The following is a 17,011-nucleotide window of genomic DNA, read 5'->3' on the forward strand; positions in this document are numbered from 1 at the left end:
TATAGACAATAAATTTGTACTTTTTAATCCCCTTAATTCTATCTTGCCCATCCCCCTTTCCCTTTGCTCATTGGTAACCACTAGTTTGTTCTCTGTATATGTGAGTCTGTTTCGTTTTTGTTGTTGTTATGTTCATTCATGTATTTTTTAGACTCCGTATATAAATGAAATCATATATATTTGTCTTCTTCTCTGAGTCAAGCATATTATCCTCCAAGTCCATCCATGTTGTTGCAAATAGTGAAGTTTCATTTTTTTAAAGTGACTGAGTAGTATTCCATCGTATATGTATTTCATCATGTTTTCAGTCTTCCTAGACCCAGAAGATTGGTATCATTCAGGTAAGGGAAAGGTAGTAGACTGGTTATGCATAGCGACAAGTTGGGCAGTGGTTAACGGCTTGAGTTAGGCCGCAAGGATTCACACTTTACCTCAACCTTTCACCAGCTCCCTAACTTTAGGCAGGTTACTGAGCCTGTGCCTCTGGTTCTTATTTCTGTAAGTGGCCATAATAGTTATACCTGCATCACTGATTTGTAAATGCATACTGATTCAGAAATGTTAAATATCAATTTTAGAACTTTAGAACTATGGAATCATTTATGCATTAGTTTCTGCTTTCTCATGTTGCTCCTACACCTACTTTAGTTTAATCTCACAATTTCATCCCTGGACTTATTTTAGCTCTCCTTCAGTGTCTTCCTTGCAAAGTAGCCTTTGTAATACTTGCTCCCAAGCATTACTTTGCACATCTTCATACCCAACTCTTAGCTGTAATATATACACATCAAGCCAACCTCTTGTATTGCTAACCATTGTCCTGTAACAGAGCCCAAATCCTGGTCTTCAGTATCATCTGTTTTCTGGTTAACCCGCCAGTTAATCTCTTTCTTTTCTCTACATGAACCTTTAATTATTCTAGTCAAGCTCCTTTACACATTGTTCACTGAACTTACCGTACACCATGTATTGTATAACAGGAAGGACACCTTCCTCCCCTGCTCATGTTGTCCTTTTTTGTTTTAAGTTCCTTCTTTCCAGAGCCAGGTCAGGTACCCCTCCTGAAGAAAGTCATTTATGACCACTTTCAGAAACCAGGACTTTCTGTCAGAAATCCAGAGATCAAAGACGCATTATATTACATATGGTTCACATCATTCATGACTGCTTTTCTGGTTTTTCTCTTTATGGATTCCCTCCTACCCCTTAAAATGCATTGTAAGGCCCAGGAGACAAAGGTGGGTTTGCTGTTATTCTTTTCTAATGCCTCAATTCCCCCGTGTTTCTGTACTCAGTGGGTGTTTTTTGATATGTTATAAAGTTGGTTTCTGTATATGACATGTATACATGTACCTAACATTTTTAATTAAAAAAATTTACTTCCTCCCCAGAAGTAAAATGGAATTAAATTTGCCACTCATCTATGAAATAATCTGAAAACCAATTTTCAAAATAGTAGCCCTTTATACTTTCCAAAATTGGATTTCAGCATTAATAGTCCCTAATAAATAATCAGTGATTACCATAGTAATAAAAATGATTCAACACTTGTGCAAACCAAGAACAGAGTTGAGCAGTGTGCTCTGTGTGAAAATGTATGTGGTGTTGGTCCTTCCTTGTCATTGGGAAAACCAGTGCCCTAGGCCTAAGGGAAATGCCCAGGACCACAGATCCAGGTGGATTGCTGGGGCAGGCCTCCCTCTCCATCTTAGCACCTCATTGCTAGTTTTGCGTTACCCTTTTCCACAAGCAGATAATTATTTGCATGTCTTAATAATAATTTAAAGGAGTGTTCTACTTATTAGGCTAATGTGTTTAATTAATGCTGTATTATTTGTAGATTTTATGTTGCTTCTTAAATATTTTAATTTAAAAAATGAGGCATTCTTGGGTTTGACACATTAAAGTAGGAAGAAAGTTCTGAGACTCAGGGCAGGAGAGAGTTTAGCTTCTAAATTTTATACCCAGGACTTGACAAATTATCTGAGGGTCTTCAAGGATAGTGGCAGTCCTATCCCTTGGAGGAGGGAACAGCTACCCACTCCGGTATTCTGGTCTGGAGAATTCCATGGACAGAGGAGCCTGGCAGGCTACAGTCCGTGCGGTTGCACAGAGTAAGACATGACTGAGTGACTTTCACTGTAATCCTGAAGTCAGAGAGCAGGCTCTATAACTGATTGGCACCCTGCAGGAGGGGGACTCAGTTAAGCACAGGAGGTGCTTTCTTCCTTTCCCCTATATTTGTAACTTTTCACAGGGTTAAAAAGCCAGAGTTGAATAGGACTAAAGAAGGGAGTAAAGGGCACAAGTTTATTTTGTACTTTCTCTGTTACAATGGTTATAGGGAGTCTTGAAAGAAATTTTTTAAAAGCTGTTGTCACTGACTCCTTTAAGAACCTGATGCAAGTTGTGGGGTCCTTGCCCTAGAGAAACTTTGCAATAAGCTGAGCTTTGTTTCAAATATCAGAGTAGGTTAGGAGCTTAGTTGTTATCAGAATTAGACTGGGGGAAACAAAAAAGGTGTCTGTTAGGGAAGCTGGAAGGAAGGGAAAAGAAGTGTTCTACCTATTAGGCTAATGTGTTTAATTAATGCTGTATACAATTCTGCTTCGTTTCTTTTAAGTGACTCAATAGAGCAAAATGACATTCTAAATAAATTGCATGAGCGATGTGTCAGATTTTGAAACAAGTAATCAGTTTTTTACTTTCTAAGCCCTGTTCCTGTCTGCCCTCCTTTCCACTGCATCCTGTAATGAGTATCTCTGTTTTGTATTGGGTGCACTTGAGCCCTTCCAAAATCACCCTTTGTAGGCATGTTGTATTCTCATAGGTCCATCTGTATTCTGACTCAGTTTGTATCCGTCAGTGAATCTTCTCAAGTTTAGCAAACAGTATTCTCTCCATTTTAAATTCAGGCCTTCTCTATACATCTATCTCAGATATTCTTAATCCTAAGTAAGCTAACTCTTTCCAATTTCTTTCTCTTTTTGTGCATGTTATTTATAGCACCTTTTACATTTCACAATTAATAACCTGCAAATATCCACAGTTCAGTTTATTTAATCCCTGTATTTAGTCAGTTTTGGTTAGCAAAATAGAAAATTAAATGCGTTATTGTAACAGGTTGTGATTATCTTGTACAGTTGAAGTCTTTTATCATGGATTATAGGAAATGGTTTAGACTATAAACAGTCTAATGCTTAGTAAGTTGCCTCTTTTGACATTTTAAAATTCATTTCCTTTAAGATTATTTTCAGATACTTAAATTAAAATAAATTGCTGATTGAAGCTATAATTGGTTTTTAGGTAATCTAATGTTGGAAAAACGTGAAACTTTATAGCTAAGAAGACAAATTAATAAATTAGCAGTGTTAGGTGAGACGCCTTGGGCTTCTCTGCAGGAGTATTAGTTGGTGCATAATAGCTTTGTAAAGTACCGCTCTGTTTGTTGATCAGAGGCATTTGGGAAATATCTAACTGTTAATATTTGAGTAGAATAACTGATTTTCTTGTGGTCGCATACCTGTGTAGAATCCGATTGTGATCTAATTAACAAGCATATGGTGACAGTGTTTTTGTGTCGGTGCTGAATAGTATCTAAACAGTTTGGTGCCTTCATGTACTTTAGTGTCTGTAAGAAGAGCTCAGAGAAGCCCAGCATCTGAGGATTGTCTTACTGTTGAGTCCTCTCGTTCGATTGCTTGTAAATGGCTTGGAGAACTTTTATTATTGAACCATCTTTTTTAACAGTTCTGCTATTCCTAGGACTTGGTAGAAAAGTCAACGTAAGTGTTCTATTTTCAAGTGGAATAATAGAGAAGGGGCTTCTTTCAATGTACATTTTCTTGCAAGGAGAGAATTATTGCCTTTATTAAAACAATAAAAAGATTGTTTAGGGAATTCTCTGGTAGTCCAGTAGTCAGGACTCCGTGCTTTCTTTGCTGAGGGCCCGGGTTCAATCCCTGGTCAGGGAACTAAGATACCACAAGCTGTGAGGTGGGGCCAAAAAAAAGGATAGTTTATGACTCATTGTATAGTTAGCCACTGCTTTGTTGCTATTACACACTCATGTGACAACACTCCCCTCCCATTTTATTGTCCTGTCCTTCCTTAATCTGGTTATTTTATTTCAGATATGTTGCAGCCTTGGTGTTAAGCCTAGGAGCATCTTTGCCACTAATTAGAACTGATTTCTGGGACTTGATAAGAGTGTTTTGATTAGAAATTGATTTTCACACTGCTGCTATTACTTTCATAATCTTCCTTTTCAGCTGTAGCTTAAAATAGATGGTTTAACACATGACTTAGGTACTTTTGTAGGTGAGCAAAGGAAGAGAAGCATGTATCATTTTCATATTTCTCATACTTTAGCAAAAGTTGTATGTGCAGTTTTAGATATTGTGGCAAAGGGTATAATTTAATTTTCCTCTTTTCATGTGTAAGCCAAGATACTTTCGGGGTGGAAAAGAAATAGGCTATAAGACTTTCCTTTTTAAAAAAAGTATATTTACTCCATAGATCATGATTGAAAGCTGGAGTATAAACCCAACTCCTTCCCTGATCTTCTCATCCCCTCAGAGGAGCCACCCGTAAGAGTTTCTTGTGTGCCTTACAGATTCAGTTTCATGCATAAGGACACAGACAATACATAGAGATGTGTCCTATTTTCCACTTTTAAGCAACTCAGATGGTAGCATGTTATTAACATCTTAGTTTTCTTTTTCCTGTAACAGTTTCTTCTAATGGCTAAACAATGCTCCATTGAATGGATTTGGTTTGATATATAGGTTTTTTCCTGGTCTTTTGCTGTTGAAATAGTGTATCTTTTCCCACATGTGCATATGTATCTATAGGATAAAATTCTATAAGAGAAATTGCTGGGTCAAAGAGAAACATGTATTTTGCTTAAATTGCTTTCTGTAGAGGATGTATCAGTTCACACTGTTTGAAACAAAAGAAGGTGGTTGCTGTTTGTTCCTGTTGGTGCAAAAGTGAGTGTGGTTTGGGACCCTGAATCGTGGATCATTGTACCTCGGCTCAAGCACGTCTGTGTTCATTAGAACAGGAGCCATTGCAGTGAGCACGCTTCTGCCAATGAGAAATAAGTCTGTTTATTCCTATAGCCTAAAAATCCACGGTTTAGAATTCCATGAACTCTTGGAAAGCGTTTTCTGCATCCTGCTGGTTGTGGAAGCATTTTCCCTGCAAAAAGTTGTCGAGATGCTTGAAGAAGTGATCGTCAGTTGGTGAGAGGTCAGGTGAATATGGCAAATGAGGCACAACGTTGTAGCCCAGTTTGTTCAACTTTTGAAGTGTTGGTTGTGTGACGTGTGGTTGGGCGTTGTTGCAGAGAAGAATTGGGCCCTATCTGTTGACCAACGTTGGGTTTAGGCAAGGCAGTTTGGGGTGCATCTCATCGATTTGCTTACCATACTTCTCAGATGTAATGGTTTCGCCAGGATTCAGAAAGCTGTAGTGGATCAGACAGGCAGCAGACCACCAGTGACCATGACCCTTCTTTGGGTACATGTTTGGCTTTGGAAAGTGCTTTGGTGCTTCTTTTCAGTCCCACCACTGAGCTGGTCATCACACTTGTCGTATACAGTCCACTTTTCGTCTCATGTCACAATCCGATTGAGAAATGATTCATTGTTGTCGCATAGAATAACAGAAGACTGTTTTACATACAGTAATGTATAGGTTTCAGTGCTATTCTGTCAGATCATCCCACCCTCTCCTTCTCCCACTGAGTCCAAAAGTCTGTTCATTATGTCGGTGTCTCCTTTGCTGCCCTGCATGTAGGATCATCAGTACCATCTTTCCAGTTTCCATATATATGCGTTAATATGTGATATTTGTCTTTCTGGCCTACTTCACTCTATGTAATAGGCTCTAGGTTCATCCACCTCATCAGAACTGACCCAAATGTGTTCCTTTTTATGGCTGAGTAATATTCCACTGTGTATATATACCACAGCTTCTTTATCCATTCATCTGCCAATGAAGATCTAGGTTGCTTCCGTGTCCAAGCTGTCATAAATAGTGCTGCAGTGAACATTGGGATACATGTGTCTTTTTTTCCTGCTGTATGATGCAGGGCACCCAGAGCTGGTGCTCTGTGACAATGTGGAGGGATGGGGTGGGAAAGGAGGTGAGAGAGGGGTACAGGATGGAAGGGACAAATGTATGTTTATGGCCAGTTCGTATTGATGTATGGCAGAAACCATCATAATATTGTACCTCCAATTAAAATTTTAAGAAAAGAATAAGAGAAGATGACACTTCAAAAATGTGTTTTTGTTTTTTTTTTTACTTTGTAGTCAGCTCATGAGGCACTCACTCACTGAGCTTTTTCACCTTTCCAGTTTGCTTTAAATGCCAAATGACTGTACTGAGGTTGACATCGAGTTCTTGCGCAGCTTCCTGTGTAGTTGTAAGAGCATCAGCTTCGATGATGCTCTCAGTGGGTTGTTGTCAACTTGTAGTGGCCGGCCATCTCACTCCTCATCTTCAAGGCTCTTGTCTCCTTTGCAGAACTTCTTGAGCCACCACTGCACTGTACATTCATTAGCAGTCTTGACCAAATGCTATTGTTGATGTTGTGAGTTGTCTCTGCTGCTTTATGACCCATTTTGAACTCAAACAGGAAAACTGCTCAAATATATTTTTTGTCTAACATCATTTCCATAGTCTAAAATGCATATAAACAGCTAGTAATAATTCATTAGGAAAAAGCATAAAGTGAGAAATGCATATTAAAATGATGTATAACATAACATTTATTTAAGAATGTATTCCAGTATCAAATGGCAAAGTTCAACAATGCAAAACTGTAATTACTTTTGTACCAACCTAATATATCCTTTTAAACCCAAGACTTATTTTCAAAACTTTTTTATCTTATCCATGAAAGTTTTATTTTTTAAAATTAATTTAGTTGGAGGCTAATTATTTTACAATATTGTGGTGGTTTTTGCCATACATTGACATGAATCAGCCATGGGTGTACATGTGTTCCCCATCCTGAACCCTCCTTCCACCTCCCTCCCCAACCCATCCCTCAGGGTCATCCCAGTGCACCAGCCCTGAGCACCCTGTCTCCCATGAAAAGTTTTAATTTGTGATTTATTTTGCAGTATGAATGAATCTTCATTTGTTCAAGAGTAATTTCTTTACCTGTTTGTTGTTTGTTTTGATCTTGGAAATTGTGTTGCAAATATTTTTCCCTTTGTCATTTATTTCTTGATTTAGTTATTTATGTCTGTAGCCAGTTGATTTTGCTCTTTGCATTTAAATTGTTGACCCTGCAAGAATTTATTTTGGCTTCCCTGCTGGCTCAGATGGTAAAGCATCTGCCTGCAATGCAGGAGACCTGGGTTCAATCCCTGGATCGGGAAGATCCCCTGGAGAAGGACATGGCAACCTACTCCAGTACTCTTGCCTGGAGAATCCCATGGTTGGAGGAGCCTGGCAGACTACAGTCCATGGGATTGCAAAGAGTCGGGCATGACTGAGCTACTTCACTCAGAAATAAGATGGGGTCCAACTCTTCTTTTTTTCTGGGGAAATGACAGTTGTCACAAATATTTCTTGAATGATTCTTGCTTATCATGCAGTAAACTTTCATATATCTGAACTCTTTATTACTTCATTGTACTCAATACTTATATCATATATTTATAATACCTGGGTAGGCCATTACCTTTCTCCACATTTACTCTTTATAAGAAAAAAAAATTTTTTTGTGTGCTATTTTGTCCTCTTATTTTTCCACTTGAACTTTAAAATTGGGCTTTTTCTGTGCCATAGAAGTATCGAGGTGTTTTGTTACCATATGAAATTTATAGATTCAGTCTTCCATTTATTTACATAGTCTTTTGGTACCATAACATTTTATTTACATGGCTCTTAATAGATTTAAGTTTATTCCTAGGTATTTTTCTGTTTTATTACAGATGGAATCCTTGCTGATTGTTTTGTATTTAATATGAAAGGGCTGTTGGTTTCTGCATATAAATTATAACAGCTTATTGAATTCTATTTCTATTGTGATTTTTCAGGTTATTCTAAATTGGATTGTAAATTGCCATTTTGTAAATTAATAGAATTCTGTCAGAAGAACTGGAATATCTTCATTATAATTTCATCATTTCTTTGCAGTAGTAAAAGGCCAAATTATAATTTTTAAAAAACAAGCAAACATATCAGAATGAAAACAATTAGATTATTTTAATGGCCATCACTTTTATTTTTTATTTGTTCAATATTTTTTGTTTATTCTTACTTAATGTATTTGTGGGAAGTGGGGGGATTGCTTTTAAACATTCAGTTTCATTGAATGGCCCATGATAAGATCTGGCCAGTGCTGGAGATAATGCCAGACTGACTCTGTCTCTTTGGACCTGTCTTCTAAAGGTGAAGATCATTCTATGGTTGGCTTCAGTAGTAACTTTTTTTTTAGAATAGCTAAAAATGCTTTAATATGGAACTGAACCATGAGAAATGGGAATTTTGCCTTAATTTTGGTCTGAATAGTGCTAATTGAGCTAAAATAAAATAATAGTTAAATAGTGAGAGAAAGAGTGAGGGAAAAATGATTTTAGGTACAAGAAAAAATGTTAATATCGTAATTCTAACAAGTTTCAATTTGAAGATGCGCTACATAATTTGTGTACTTTATTGAGACTTTTGTCTCACATTATAGTTAACGTGGGGGCTTCCCTGGTGGCTCAGACAGCAAAGAATCTGCCTGCAATGCCGGAGACCTGGTTTCCATTGTTGGGTTGGGAAGATCCCCTGGAGGAGGGCATGGCAACCCACTGCAGTATTCTTGCCTGGAAAATCCCCATGGACAGAGGAGCCTGGTGGGCTACAGTCCATGGGGTCGCAGAGACACGACTGAGCGAGTGCTTGGTGGGCATGAATGTGGGCATAAAAGGTGTTTACTGAAGCAGTGCTTCTCAAACTTTGCTGTGCATTCTCATCGCTCATTCTGATTCTGTGGGTCTGGAGTGGGCCCTGAGGTTCTTTATTTCTAACCAGTTCTCAGATGATGCTGGTCCCAGACCATGCTTCAAGTAACCAGGTACTAAATGACCATCACTTTGATATGGTTTTTAGATAAGTTGAACTATGTAAACTAAACATTAAACAGATCCCATTGATCAAATGTATCATTCTTTTTTTTTCTATTCCATAGATGGTTTCCCTGCTTATTAGAAATGCTGCATTTACTGACTCAGTGTGGTGTCCTGTTACTAGTGCATACGCCCTACCTCAAGGAGCACGATGACACTCTGCCACCCTCTTCCTCCCATCCAAATTTCAAATCTGTGACACTTCAATTCATGTAATTTCTTAAGACTGGGTGGTGGTTCTTCACCTGCGTAGGTGTTGTTCTTCACCTGTCTTCACTTCCCATCTTTCAAGATCCACTTCAGATCCTAGTTTTCGGACATCTGTTTCAGCTGCTTTAGCCCACTCTGAACCATCTTTTCTCTAACCTTTTACTGTCTTTTACAATCAGTGTTTTACTTCTGTCTCTTGGTTTGCTTCCCTAGTTAGATTGTAGACCAACTAAAGGTAAAGGCCTAGCTTGGGGACATTGTGCCTTCCCTTTATGACCTCTTTTCATGATATCTAAGAAACAGTTTGGACACTGTCTCTGAATTTGTAAACTTTGCTCTAAAAACCTGTTTCTATTCCTGTGTTCTTTGTATCAGTGAAGACCAAAGATCTTAGAGTCAAGGGGAAATCCAGTCTTTTAGTAAGTCCAGTTGCCTTTATCTCCAAAGCATTTCATGAATCCGTGCTTTTCTCTTCCTCCAGTCTAAGCTTACCAGCAGCTTTCACAGACCAACCTAGGAGGCTATGAACTAACCTGTCTGTGTCCACTCTGTTGCCCCTTCCAGTCCGTTCTCACCACTGTAGTATAACTCCAGTCCATCATGTATGCTAGTGTCTCCAGAATTGTCTTTCATATGCTGCCTTTCTTTGTCTACTCCAATTTATAAACCTTATTTTATCCAGGGACGAGTCACTATGTTTTTCTGACTGAGTGTTCCCTTTACACTTTGCCTGAAAGAAAGTGAAAGTGAGACTCTCAGACCCCGTGGACTGTACAGTCTATGGACTTCTCCAGGCCAGAATACTGGAATGGGTATCTGTTCCCTTCTCCAAGGGATCTTCCCAACCTAGGAATCAAACCCGGGTCTCCTGCATTGGAGGTGGATTCTTTACCAGCTGAGCCACCAGGAAAGCCCACTTTGCTTAGTTAGTCCCTTTTTACCCTTCAGAATAACAAGTCAAGATTCCTTCACTTGGGAAAGTATTCCTTGATGCTTCCCTGGAACCAGAGAGATTTTTGAAGGAAAAACAAAGCAAATGAACAAACCTTTGACGGCATCTCTTTGCTTTCAGCATAAAGCAAGATCGGCACTTGGTCTGGCCTTCTGTCTATATCTGTTAATCGTTTGTGTGTTATCAGTTGTTAAAATCACTGATGTTTGAATTAATTCTTTTTGTTTTAGTAGGCCTCTATTAAAAACACAGCAAACAAAACCAGCCTACCAAAACTACTTGTTAACAAAGCAGAAAGACATTGATTGGTCCAATCACTTTAAAACACTAGGACTTAATAGGGGTGAAAATCAGTGTTAATTGGATATTATGGATTTATTTTTAATGATTTTTTGTTTATTTAAAAAATAAAAGCATGCATACAGTGAAATATAAAACTATGTCTTTAAATAGGTTTGTTATCATCATTTAAAAGTTAATAGACTTTGTTTGAAGAAGGCAATGGCACCCCACTCCAGTACTGTTGTCCGGAAAATCCCATGGATGGAGGAGCCTGGTAGGCTGCAGTCCATGGGGTCTCGAAGAGTCGGACACGACTAAGCGACTTCACTTTAACTTTCCACTTTCATGCATTGGAATAGGAAATGGCAACCCACTCCAGTGTTCTTGCCTGGAGAATCCAAGGGACGGGGGAGCCTGGTGGGCTGCAGTCCATGAGGTCGCACAGAGTCGGACACGACTGAAGCGACTTAGTAGTAGTAGACTTTGTTTTATCACCTTCAGGTTTACAGAAAAGTAATGTGTTTTTATATCTAATAAGTCATCAAACCTAAGGTTACCTAGATTTTGTCCTGTGTTATTTTCTAAGAGTTTTATAACTTTGTATCTTGCATTTCTGTGGTCCATTTTAAATGAATTTTTGTGAAAAGTTTAAGGTCTGTAGATTTCTTTTTCTTTCTTTCATACATGGATATCCATTTGTTTCGATACCATTTGTTGAAAACACTGATCTCTTCATTGAATTGTCTTTGCTCTTTTGTCAAAAGACTGCTTGACTATTTGTGTGTGGGTTTGCTTTTACATTCTTCCAATGATCTATTCTTTTACCAGTATTATACTGTCTTGATTACTGTATCTTTTTTTTGGTGGGGGGGCACTTTTTTTAATTGAAGGATAATTGCTTTACAGAATTTTGTGGTTTCCTGTCAGACATCAACAAGAATCAGCCATAGGTACCATTTCACACCAGTCAGAATGGCTGCAATCCAAAAGTCTACAAATAATAAATGCTGGAGAGGGTGTGGAGAAAAGGGAACCCTCTTACACTGTTGGTGGGAATGCAAACTAGTACAGCCACTATGGAGAACAGTGTGGAGATTCCTTAAAAAACTGGAAATAGAACTGCCTTATGATCCAGCAATCCCACTGCTGGGCATACACACTGAGGAAACCAGAAGGGAAAGAGACACGTGTACCCCAATGTTCATCGCAGCAGTGTTTATAATAGCCAGGACATGGAAGCAACCTAGATGTCCATCAGCAGATGAATGGATAAGAAAGCTATGGTACATATACACAATGGAGTATTACTCAGCCATTAAAAAGAATACATTTGAATCAGTTCTAATGAGGTGGATGAAATTGGAGCCTATTATACAGAGTGAAGTAAGCCAGAAGGAAAAACATAAATACAGTATACTAACGCATATATATGGAATTTAGAAAGATGGTAACAATAACCCGGTGTACGAGACAGCAAAAGAGACACTGATGTATAGAACAGTCTTATGGACTTTGTGGGAGAGGGAGAGGGTGGGAAGATTTGGGAGAATGACATTGAAACATGTAAAATATCATGTAAGAAACGAGTTGCCAGTCCAGGTTCGATGCATGATACTGGATGCTTGGGGCTAGTGCACTGGGACGACCCAGAGGGATGGTATGGGGAGGGGGGAGGGAGGAGGGTTCAGGATGGGGAACACATGTATACCTGTGGCAGATTCATTTTGATATTTGGCAAAACTAATACAATTATGTAAAGTTTAAAAATAAAATTAAAAAAAAAAAAGAAAAAGAAAAAAAAAAAGAATCAGCCATAGGTACACCCATGTCCTCTCCCTCCTGAACTTCCCTCCCCACCCCACCCTTCTAGATCGTCACAGAGCCCCTGATGAGTTCCCTGATTCATACAACAAATTCCCATTGGCTGTCTGTTTTACATATGGTAATGTAAATTTCCATGTTACTCCCCATACATCTCACCCTCACCCTCCTTCCCTGCCCCCATGTCCTTCGGTCTGTTCTCCACCTTTGTTTCTCCATTGCTGCCCTAAAAATAAATTCATCAGTACCGTTTTTCTAGATTCCATATACATGTGTCAGTATACCATATTTATATTTCTCATTCTGACTTACTTCACTCTGTATAATAGGCTCTAGGTTTAGTAACTGGTGAAGTTGAATGGAGAGTGTCAGTCTCCTCACTTTATCGGTATTGTTTTGTAGGTATTTTCTTGAAGAGACCTGTAGTCTTTCCCTTTCTACTGTTTTCCTCTATTTCTTTGCATGGTGACCAAGGCCATCCCCAAGAAAAAGAAATGCAGCAAGGCAAAATGGTTGTCTGAGGAGGCCTTAGATAAATGATGGAAAAAAAATTTATATAAATATGGAGAAAGCTACTAGATACTGGAAAAATTTTTTTTAGAGTTAAGAGTAGGCAGATAGTATGGAATTCCAGAATACCAGAATATGCAGAGAACTGGAATAACCTAGAGACATAGTTAGAAAAGGATGTGTCAGGCAGTGGTCTTGTAGTAAAACACATGAGTCATGGAGATGAGTGATGCAAGCAATCAGTGCTTCTCATTCTCTCTTAATTCCACATTTCAGAGTCCCAAAGTCCTGAGATGATAGCCAGTTTGCAAATGTTTACAGGCTATTCCAGTTGGATTTCTTTGCAGTGAAATTTTCTTGTTCCACAGCTCTTGGATAAGCACAAGAATACGGAGAGCATGGTAGAGCTTCTGGACTTGTATCAGATGGAGGACGAAGCCTACAGCAGCCTTGCAGAAGCCACAACTGAACTCTATCAGTATTTACTGCAGCCGTTCCGAGACATGCGGGAACTTGCTATGCTACGAAGACAGCAGATCAAGGTATTTTTCTTAAAACCTAAAATGTTACGTACCTATTTCGTAGTTCTCAGTCTGGCTGGCTATGCATTTTAATTATTAGAGGAGCTTTTATAAATGTAGATATCTGGTCCATTGTTCCCAAAGATGCTAGTTTGGTAGTTTTGTGTTACACAGAGCCTGAATACCTCATTTTAAAACCATCTGGAAAGGTGACTGTGCTGAGTGGGCAGGGTTGAGAGGACCTTGTCTAGTCTACTCTTAGACTTCTTTAGCAGGAGTTTTGGGAACATATGTTTTGGGAGGACCTTTTTAAAAGTTACAAGGCTTTAATGGTAGAGCTTTAAACTACATGACATTTGATTTTTGTGTGTAAAGTAATACTACATTTTTTGAGGTGAGTGTTAAGGGTTTGGTTTTATAGCTGACTTCAAATCAATGTTGCTGTTTAATTCACATGAAAATATTGCTGAACTAGGATATTAAAATTTTTTTGCATAATGGGTTAATTTGGAGCATTATTTAATAAATTTATATGTGAGAAATTATTAATTATTCTGAGAACCTTATGCTTGGGGGCAAGAATGAGTGTGTATTTGAAAAAATATAACAAAGTAAAGCATGTCTGTGTTTCTTATTCCCTTTAATGAATCAACATGGAGCCATACAGACCATCACATAGTTGATGTTGTTCGCCTTTATTAATAATTTTGAAAAATATGGGCATTTTGGAAAAAAATGGCAGTTTTATCATAAACTTGGCATTTTGGTTAAGTGATAAATAGTAACTAAGACTTTTTAGGCACTACAGTTTCCTTCAATTTTTAAAAATGAACTGTAGAATTTTTGCCCATTGAAAACTTGACTGGAAGGCCAGGGATGAACTAGAAGACATGGAGGCCCCATCTTCTTCTAAACTAAGTTGCAGTGCAGAGCAGTCATACTCTACACAGCTGAACATTGACTATCAGAGTCTATGTGAATTTTTGCCTTCATATTATTAATATATCATGATTTGTATAGGAGAAGGAAATGGCAACCTACTCCAGTACTCTTCCCTGGAAAATCCCGTAGACAGAGGGCCCTGGTGGGCTGCAGTACATGGGGCCACTAAGAGTCGGAGATGACCGAGCAACTTCACTTCCACTTTCATGCATTGGAGAAGGTAATGGCAACCCACTCCAGTGTTATTGCCTGGAGAATCCCAGGGACGGGAGAGCCTGGTGGGCTGCCGTCTATGGGGTCACAGAGTCGGACACGACTGAAGCAATTTAGCAGCAGCAGCATGATTTATATTGAGTATTAACATTAGCAAATTGATTGAACTGCCATGTCAGACTCTGTTGTCCACTAGCATCACTTACTACTCCATTTTTTTCTCCTGGGAAGCAGAATATGGGTGAGGTGGACAAGACAATGTATTTTTTAAACTGATAATATTTTCAGAGGTAAATATGGTATTTTACTGCATTGGTCCTCTGATGCCTCTCAACTATAATGATGAGCTAGAAAGAGAACAGGAACAAATTTGTGCCAAAAATTCAACTACTTAGATATGGACACATTTCTTATAGAAATACAAATTGTCAAAATAGGTTCAAAGGAAAATAGAAAAAATTTGGTAGCTCGATATTAACAAAGTTGAATTCATAATTTAAAACCTTGAGGTAAGCATTATCCAAATCAAATGACATTACAGAGAAAAAGAAAACTACAGATGAATATCCTTTATGAATGTAGATGTAATAATCCTTAATGTAATATTGAAAAATAGGATTCAGTAATATACCATGACCAGGGTTTATCTCAGAAAGACAAGATTGGTTTAACATTACAAAAAGTAATCAATGTAACTCACAATATTATCAAAGAAAAAAAATCAGTGTCTGTGGGTGCATAAATGCATTTGATAAAGTTCATTGCCCATCCATGGTAAAATTTCAGCAAAGTAGGCAGAGAAGGGAACTTCCTTGACCTGACAAAAGTGAAAGTGTTAGTCAGTCAGTTGTGTCCGACTCTTTGCAGCCCCATGGACTGCAGCCGGCCAGGCTGCTCTGTCCATGGGATTCTCCAGGCAAGACGACTGGAGTGGCTAGCCATTCCCTCCTCTAGGGGATGGATCTTCCTGACCTGTCTCTTGCATTGCAGCAGATTGTACTGTCTGAGCCCCTAGGGAAGCCCATCCTCCACCTGATAAAGGGTATTACGTGGAGCTCATTTAACATCGTGTGTGATATGAGTGATTGAGTTCTTCCCCCACTAAGATGGGTAACTAGACAGAATTGTCTGCTCTCACAACTTGTGTTCACTATTTCTCAGGCATTGGGGAAAAAAGTAAAGCTTTTTGTAATTCATAGATTATGTGATCACACATGTGAAGAATAAGAATCTAAAAAAACCACTGGAAATAATCTAAGTTTAGTTACAAGGTCAGGACTTAGAAATTCAGTTGTATTTTCTGTCTTCCAGAAATGAAACTGAAACAGAAACTTTTAAAAATGCTTGAAATGTTTAAAGATAAATTTTATAAAATCTATTAAAGGACTGTATACTGAAAAATTATAAAATTTTGCTGAGAGAAATTAAAGCATACCTAAATAAATGGGAGATAGACCATGGTAATAGATTGGAAGAAAATCTATTAACAGTAGTCAGTTATATTCACATGTCAGCTCTCAGTGGATCTGTAGATGCAAATTAAAATTCCAGTAGGGTGGAATTTAAAATAGACCTGTGGTTACATATTCAGTTAGTTTTTCAAAAAGGTACCAAGGCAGTTCAGTAGGGGGAAAGAATAGTCTTATCAACAAATGCTGCCAGAAGTGGATATCTATATAGAAAAAATGAACCCTAGTCTTCCTTATGTTACACCATACACAAAAATTAATTTGAATACATCTTAGACTAAAACATAAATCTTATAATATAAAACTTTTATAAGCAAACTGCGAAAGGTTTTACAGTCTTTGGGAAGGAAAGGCAAATGTTTTTTTAGATACAATGCAGAAAACTTGGGCCGAAAACTAATAAAAAGAATGATAAATTGGACTTCACTAAAATTAAATATTTTGCTATTTGAAAGATTAAGGAAATGAGAAGGCAGGCCATACACTGAGACAAAATAACTTGTAATATCAATATATCTGAGAAAGGAACTATGCAACTCAGTAAGATAAAACCCCCAAATTTTCAATATGAGCTAAATATTTAAAAGGACACAAAGAAATGGCCAATAATCACATGCAGAGATGCCCAACACACTCACCAAGGAAATACAGATTGATACCAGAGTAGGACACTGTACACACTCACCTAGGAAATACAAATTGATACCAGAGTGCAACACTGTACATACTCACCTAGGAAATACAGATTGATACCAGAGTGTGACACTGTACACACTGATTATTCAGGTGAGTGTAATGGAAATATTTTGGCCCTCCCAAATAGTAATGAGGATGTAGAGTAACTGGAATATTCATACATTGCTAATAGGATTTTAAAGTGGTACAGCCACTTGGGCAAACAGCTTGACAATTTCTTCAAAAATTAAACATATACAGTTAATCTTTGAACAGCCC

The 17,011-nt window shown here is 38.1% G+C and overlaps 1 protein-coding gene across 1 annotated transcript in view; it reads left to right on the top strand.

Moving 5' to 3' along the window:
• The window catches only part of JMY (junction mediating and regulatory protein, p53 cofactor), an 81,438-nt gene that overhangs the window by 15,016 nt on the left and 49,411 nt on the right, over window positions 1–17,011 (top strand). Inside the window, 1 exon segment of the mRNA XM_002690458.6 lies at window positions 13,281–13,454. Within this exon segment, the coding sequence (XP_002690504.2) occupies window positions 13,281–13,454 (174 nt within the window).

This window comes from Bos taurus, chromosome 10 (genome assembly GCF_002263795.3).
Source record: "Bos taurus isolate L1 Dominette 01449 registration number 42190680 breed Hereford chromosome 10, ARS-UCD2.0, whole genome shotgun sequence".
In the NCBI taxonomy this organism is placed as follows: Eukaryota; Metazoa; Chordata; class Mammalia; order Artiodactyla; family Bovidae; genus Bos; species Bos taurus.